This window comes from Dipodomys ordii, unplaced genomic scaffold (assembly GCF_000151885.1).
Source record: "Dipodomys ordii isolate 6190 unplaced genomic scaffold, Dord_2.0 Scaffold7, whole genome shotgun sequence".
In the NCBI taxonomy this organism is placed as follows: Eukaryota; Metazoa; Chordata; class Mammalia; order Rodentia; family Heteromyidae; genus Dipodomys; species Dipodomys ordii.
Window position 1 is genome coordinate 18,291,130 of NW_012267223.1, and position 6,992 is coordinate 18,298,121.

Genomic DNA, 6,992 nt, shown 5'->3' on the forward strand with positions numbered 1-6,992 from the left:
GGGGAGGAAAGGACAGAGGGTGGGGGCTTCCTTGGGGGGGGGGGGAAGGAGTGGAGGGTGGGTAGGATATAGAGATCAGTCATTCTGAGAGCACTAAGGATTAGCAAGGCAACAATGAAAACCAGCCCGGCCAGCAGCAAGAAGAATCGGGGTTAAAAACTAGGAAGGTAGTGTCCAGAGATAGTTTCCAGAGATACCTAGAAAGGTTCTTAGCAAGCCTGTGAAGCATCAGGTATGATGCAGGGCTGCTCTACAGAGCCTGTGTCTGGCAGAGGCAGGACAAAATGAAACTGAGTCAATTAATGTGAGGATTTAGATGGAACAGTAGGAAGGACTTGGATTTGGAATGTTACCAGGTTCAAATTCCAGGTTCAATGGCCGTTTTTAGGCAGCAGTGGTGGACAGAACACAGAACCCAGCTAAAGTGGCCTGGGCTTCAAAGTTCATGAATGAACAGGAGGGTTGAAGTTGAGGATTTGTGGGATCTTGTCCTGATTTCCAATTCTTCCAGCTCACAGCTGAGAATGGGACTTAGTCCTGAAGCAAGGGATGAGCTTAAGGCCTCCTCCTGCCCTGCCTCCAGTCTCATGATCCCAAAAGAGACCCACGCTGACCGCAGTGGTCTCTCAGCACTGGCTCCTTGAGAGGGCCCTGGGTTATTGGGCCAGTGTCAGCCAGAACATTAGTTTATGAGTGCTTGGAGAGTGAGCCAGGAGATTCTTGTAAGGCAAAATTGTGGGGATCCAATGGGAGAGGCCAAAGACTCAGAAAGGGCAATTAGATGCCCTTGTTCCTGGGAAAGAACAGCCTAGGGCAGGCTCCTATGTAGAGGAAGAGAGTTGAGGGGAGTGTGGGGGCTGCAGGGGGACCTGGGGAAATAGCAATCTGGAGGTAAGTCACTAAAGGGAGGGACTGCTGCAGGGCGGGGATGCGGGGGGGGGTAAGGGAGAAGGCCATTTCCTTCTTTCTGTCTTTGGGGAGAGTGTGGGTCTTTGTTGGAGGTGGCAAGGGCTCCAAGGCTCAGGAGGTAGCTGGGCTTACAATCGTGAGCCTGTGATCAGCTTAGCTTCAGAGATTGGGGTTTACAGACCATCTGCTTTATCCGAAGATTTCCAGCTGACAAGGAGCTAGGAGGCTCACACACCATCTTGCCTGGGTCCTAGGCAAGCGAGTTGGACTGCGTGTTCTTCCTTGGCAGGTGAGAGGGTTGAGGGTGCCCTGGGTGGGGACCTAGACTAGTCTTAGTATTACTAAGGTTAGCCAGGCCTTCCTGGTTACCCCCAAAAGACAATAATAACAATATTACTCTCAGAAATAATAACAAAAATGTGCTGGGTTCATTATATGCGAAGGGCAGTATTTTAAACTATTTCATATGCATCACTTTCTTAATTTTCATAATAATTGTGTGAGGTAGATACCACTGTTATTCTCAATTTGCAGATGGGGAAACTAAGCCTCAAGAATGGTGAATGACTTGCCCAGTACAACACAGCCAGGAAGTAAGAGAGTTGGGGTCAGAGCTAGAGTCTGGCCAGTTCCAGAGCCCCTGAGGGTAGACCAGGTGACATTCTCCTCTACCATACAACAAAGAAAATGTCTATCTGGGTCATTATGTGGAATTGCCTTCCAAGAAAGCAAGCCTTGGCTGGGAATGTGGCTGAGTGGTAGAATGCTTGCCTAGCATGCATTAAGCCCTGGGTTTGATTCCTCAGTACCACACAAATAGAAAAAGCTGGAAGTGGCACTATGGCTCAGAATGCTAACCTTGAGCAAAAGAATCTCAGGGACAGTGCCCAGGCCCTGAGTGTAAGCCCCAGGACTGGGGGGGGGGGAAAGCAAGCAACCCTTCCCCTTTTTGTCTCTTCCTCTGTTTCCTCCTTAGAGAAGTCCCTAAACCTTGGCAAAGATGGTGCCTACCCCATCACACCAGGGCACCTCCTCTACTCCTGAGCCTAGAGCACAAGGTAGAGATAGAGCAAAGACATGACAGATGTAGCAGGGAAGACGATGTAAGTAAGGATATGGCCCAAGGCTGGTGGCTCAAGCCTGGAACCTGAGCAACTCAGGAGGCTGAGATTTGATGGTCATACTTGAAAGCCAACCTGGCAGAAAAGTCCATGAGATTCTTAACTCCAATTCACCACTAAAAAGCTAAAAGTGGAGCTGTGGCTCAAATGGTGGAGTGCCAGCCTTGAGCAAAAATGCTAAGGGACAATGCCCAGGCCCAGAGTTTAAGCCCCAAGACCAGCAAGGAAGGAAGGAAGGAAGGAAATAAGGGCGGGAGGGAGGAATAGAAGGATGGTAGTGTGGTAGGAGCGGGAAGAGTTGATGGTTTGGGGTCCTTCTGGGACCAGGTGTTTCCAGGGCAGAATGGCCCAGGATCTCAGGGAGAAAGAGCTACTGAAGATGGAGGTGGAACAATTGAAGAAGGAGGTGAAGAGCCCCCGAGCTCCGGTAAGCCTCCTCTTCCTTCCCCTGTCTCCTGTTCTCCATGTCTTCCATCCTGCAAGGAGGGGGTGGTGGGCTCTTTCTAGAGCAGCAAGCAGTGCCTCTGGGAGGGGGATGAGATGCAGAAAGACGCTGGGGTCCCCTCTACCTGCCCAGAGGCAGGAAAGACCTCTGGAGCCAGAGAGAGCCCTGTGGATTCTGCCTCATCTCCAAACTAGGCTGGCCAAGCGTCCCATAAAGGTCAGAGTCCATGTCTGAGGTGTCAGGCTAAGGGTTTCAGCTCTCATGCCTGTGTGTCCCCTTCCTCTCCTGCTTCTTTAGCTTTCATTCCTACTCTGCCCAGAATCTCATTTTCCTGCAACTGGCCAAGTCATAGATTCTGAGAAATAAACAAAGGCTGTGAACAGATTTTTGTGTTCTTGCAGATTTCCAAGACAGGAAAGGAAATCAAGGATTATGTGGAGGCCCAAGCAGGGAATGACCCTCTTCTCAAAGGCATCCCGGAGGACAAGAATCCTTTCAAGGAGAAAGGCACCTGTGGGATTAGCTGATAGCCCAGAGCCCTTAGCCCTGTATATCGGTCCTTCATCAGCCAGGATCAAATCCTGGGATACCCAGGATCTCCTCTTATTGCAATGAGTAAAGATGCCAATGAAAGCCTGTGTATCTATTCACAATCCACTTTAAGTTCTTTCCTCCATTCGTCTCCCCATCTGCGGGATCACCACAGACCCCACTTGAAACACTCCAGGGAAGCTTTGAAAGCTTACCAGGTGGCATATGGGTTGCAGGGAGGGAAGAGCCTGAAATACCTACTGGACAACCCTAAGAAGTATTCTCTTGACTGGGCACTGATGGTTCATGCCTATAATCCTAGCTACTCAGGAGGCTGAGATCTGAGGATCACAGTTCAATCAATGCCAGCCCAGGCAAGAAAGTCCACGAGACTCTTTTCTCCAATGTACCACCAGAAACCTGGAAGTGGTACAATAGCCTTGAGTGAAAGAGCTGAGGGACTGCACCCAAGCTCTTAGTTCAAGCCCCAAAACCAATAACAACAACAAAGTATTCCTTCTTCCTAGATCTCCATCTTTGTTCTCTGCTCCCTTCCCAGAAGGGAAGAATTTCCACAGCAGGGAAATGGGGCTAGAGGGTTGCCTCCCCCACTTCATGTGCTAGCTATCTTCTTCTTAGCCATTATATCACCCCAGATGGTCTGATGACAAAAAAATTAGTTTGTAAAGTCATGATTTAATAGTTTATTTAATATTGATGAATGTCTATTATGTGCTTGGCACTAGAATGCAGGAGTCAGCAGGACTACTTGGTGGAGATGAAATTATTTTCAATTAAGTCAGTAAAATGTAGCTGGGGGGCTGGGAATGTGGCTTAGTGGTAGAGTGCTTGTCTAGCATGCATGAAGCCCTGGGTTCTATTCCAGTACTACATAAGCAGAAAAGGCCTGAAATGGTGCTATGGCTTAAGTGGAAGAGTGCTAGTCTTGAGCAAAAGAATCTGAGAGATAGGGTCCAGGCCCTGAGTTCAAGCACCAGGACCAACAAATACACACACACAAAAATAGAGCTGGGTGTGGTGGCTCACACCTGTAATCCTAGCTGTTCACGAGGCTGAGAACTGAGGATTGTACTGCTTGAAGCCAGCCCAGAAAAACAAAGCTGTGAGACAAAAAATATGAGACCCTTTCTGAAAAATTACAAAGTGTGAAGGACTAGAGATAGTTCAAATGATAGAGCATTTGCTCAGTAAGCTCAAGCCCCTAAACTCAAAATATTACTGCCAAGAAAAAAAAAGGAAAGGGAAGGGAAAGGATGGGAAGGGAAAAGAAAGGAAGGGAAGGGGGAAAGGATTGGCTGTGAGTGGGGTCAAGGAAGAGATAGATTAAAGAATTCTCTGGGGAGGAAGTGGTGCTGTAGCTCAAGTGGTAGAGCACTCGCCTTGAGCTGAACAGATGAGGGACAGAGCCCAGGCCCAGAGTTCAAGTCCCACAACCGACAAAAACAAACAAACAAGAATTCTTTGGAGAATAAAAATCCAAGGTGGTTTCTTTTCTCTCCAGTACAGGGATTTGAACTCAGGGACTTTGAACTCAGACTGACTCAGCTTGCTTGTTTGGCTGGTGCTCTACCACCTGAGCTACACTTCCTGGCTGATTATTTTGGAGATGAAGTCTTATGCACATTTCTGTTCAGGCTAGCTTCAAACCAGATCTTTCAGATTGCTGTTTCCTGAGTAGCTAGAAGTACAGGCATGAGCTACCAATGCCTATCAGTGTTCAGATCTTGGTATTTCACTGAGGGATGGGTGAGGCAGGGTTTTCTAGAATGACATCCTAGTTTTTGGTCGGGAAACTTACTGTATGAGATTGAAGGCAAATAGCTGCAAAAAGACCTAACTATATAGCAGGATCTTACACACAGCTACAGACTCAGCCTCCCTTCCTCACCAGGCCACAGCACAAAGAGACACTAAGAGTGAGGTCAAGAGAGGGCATTGGTAAGAATCCAGGATCTTCAATTCCCCTTCTCATCCTGGCCTCATCTCATCATTCTGTACCATGGAGTAAATTCAGCCACAATCAATATACTACACTCAAGAGAAGGAAAAGAGGACTGAGAAGATAAAATATTCAATATAACAGTTCTTATTTCATAAATGAGGAACAGTAAATACACAACATGTTCCTTCAATAAGAAGGAGAAAGAGGCTGGGCACCCACGGCTCATGCCTATAATCCTAGCTACTCAGGAGGCTGAGATCTAAGGATTGCAATTCAAAGCCAGACCAGGCAGGAAAGCCCATAAGACTCTTTTTTTTTTTTTGTCGATCGTGGGGCTTGAACTCTGGGCCTGGGCACTGTCCCTCAGCTCTTCAGCTCAAGGCGAGCGCTCTACCGCTTGAGCTACAGCGCCACTTCCGGTTTTCTGGTGGTTTATTGGAGATAGGAGTCTCACAGTCTCTCCTGCCCGGGCTGGCTTTGAACCACGATCCTCAGATCTCAGCCTCCTGAGTAGCTAGGATTACAGGCGTGAGCCACCAGTGCCCGGCAAGCCCATAAGACTCTTATCTCTAATTAACTACCAGAAAACTAGAAGTAGAGCTATGGCTCAAAGTAGTAGAATGCTAGCCCTGAGTGATAGATCTCAGAGACAGAGCCCAGGCCCTGAGTTCAAGCCCCACAACCAACTAAAACAATCAGCCCAACAAAGAGAAAGAGAGATAGCACTAAAGCCATAGGCTATAGCCAGGTAGCCAAGCTTCCTTCAGCCTACCCTCCCCTACCTTTGTTCTATCTATAGGGAGAAGTTCAGCAGTGGGGGTTCTTGATCCAGGCAGATGACTAACCTTTCTTCCAGAGGAGGCTGAGCCTTGGCTGGAACTCTGCATAAAGGAGCACTTTCTCCAGCTCACCTTTTCTGATCCCTTTCTTGGCCACACCCAACTATAGTTAACTACCACAGGAGTCCTTGAGCCTCAGGGATGGTCTGTCTGAATCCCCTTCAGAATGTTTTTCTTTTCTTTTTTCTTTGTTTCTTTTTGTCGGTCATGGAGCTTGAACTCTAGGCCTGGGCACTGTCCCTCAGCTCTTCAGCTCAAGACGAGAACTCTACCACTTGAGCCACAGTGCCACTTCCTGCTTTTTTCTGCTTATGTGGTGCTGAGGAATTGAACCCAGAGCCTCCTGCATGCAATGTAAGCACTCTACCACTGAGCTACCTTTCCAGCCCCCCAGAATGTTTTTCTAATGCACCACTTCCACTTAAAGGAATCATCACATTTGTCCTGGAAGTGTTCATGGTTCCTTCTAGTGCTCCTTCCTCACATATGCAAACCTCAGGATAGCAGTGACAGGAGGAAAGACACATTCTGACAGGGGATCATTGACAGGATCCAACCTGTCTCATTCCAGAGGTCCTTGAGAATTTTAGCCATGAAAGAAAAGCCCAGTGTGTTGTCTCTGGTTCAGTTCAGAGCACAGCTGGCAGCCTTTTGAAGGCAGCTCACCTGGGGTCTCCCAGCAGGGCTAGTGGCATCACATAGGGCCTATATCAGAGAAGGCTGTCTGTCTGTCTGTCTGTCTCTCTCTCTCTCTCTTTTACTCTCTCTCTCTCTCTCTCTCTCTCTCACACACACACACACACACACACACACTTGACTTCCAGCTGTTACACACATGATGCCATCGGTGAGCCCTGCCATCATTAGCCTCTGCCCTTCTTTTTTTTATTTTATTGTCAATGTGATGTACAGAGGGATTACAGTTACATATATAAGGTAGTGAGGGCTGGGAATGTGGCTCAGTGGTAGAGTACTTGCCTTGCAAGCATGAGGCCCTGGGTTCGATTCCTCAGCACCACATAAGCAGAAAAAAAAAGTCGGAAGTGGTGTTGTGGCTCAAGTGGTAGAGCGCTAGCCTTGAGCTGAAATGCTGAGGGACTGCGCCCAGGCCCAGAGTTCAGGCCCCATGACTGGATCCAAAATAAATAAATAAATAAGATAGTGAATATATTTCTTTTTTTTTT

The 6,992-nt window shown here is 47.9% G+C and overlaps 1 protein-coding gene across 3 annotated transcripts; it reads left to right on the forward strand.

The window, feature by feature from the left end:
* Positions 1–995: 995 nt before the first annotated feature.
* On the forward strand, positions 996–3,115 carry Gngt2 (guanine nucleotide binding protein (G protein), gamma transducing activity polypeptide 2). Of its 3 annotated transcripts, none has more exons than XM_013037764.1 (4): positions 996–1,198; positions 1,444–1,564; positions 2,358–2,457; positions 2,877–3,115. In XM_013037764.1, the coding sequence occupies exons 3-4, from the start codon at positions 2,374–2,376 to the stop codon at positions 3,000–3,002; spliced, it is 210 nt and encodes a 69-aa protein (XP_012893218.1). In that variant the 5' UTR covers positions 996–1,198; positions 1,444–1,564; positions 2,358–2,373; the 3' UTR covers positions 3,003–3,115. The 3 variants fall into 3 exon arrangements, with proteins under 3 accessions (XP_012893218.1, XP_012893219.1, XP_012893217.1); XM_013037765.1 differs by having other exon boundaries at positions 1,444–1,502; XM_013037763.1 differs by lacking the exon at positions 1,444–1,564 and having other exon boundaries at positions 1,001–1,198.
* Positions 3,116–6,992: the final 3,877 nt, after the last annotated feature.

What these genes read in the sequence shown, in the direction of transcription:
- Gngt2 (XM_013037764.1), top strand. Translation starts at nt 2,374, where the DNA reads ATGGCCCAGGATCTCAGGGAGAAAGAGCTACTGAAGATGGAGGTGGAA. An exon ending in TGAAGAGCCCCCGAGCTCCG is followed by an intron (nt 2,458 to 2,876) that starts GTAAGCCTCCTC and finishes GTGTTCTTGCAG; the next exon opens with ATTTCCAAGACAGGAAAGGA.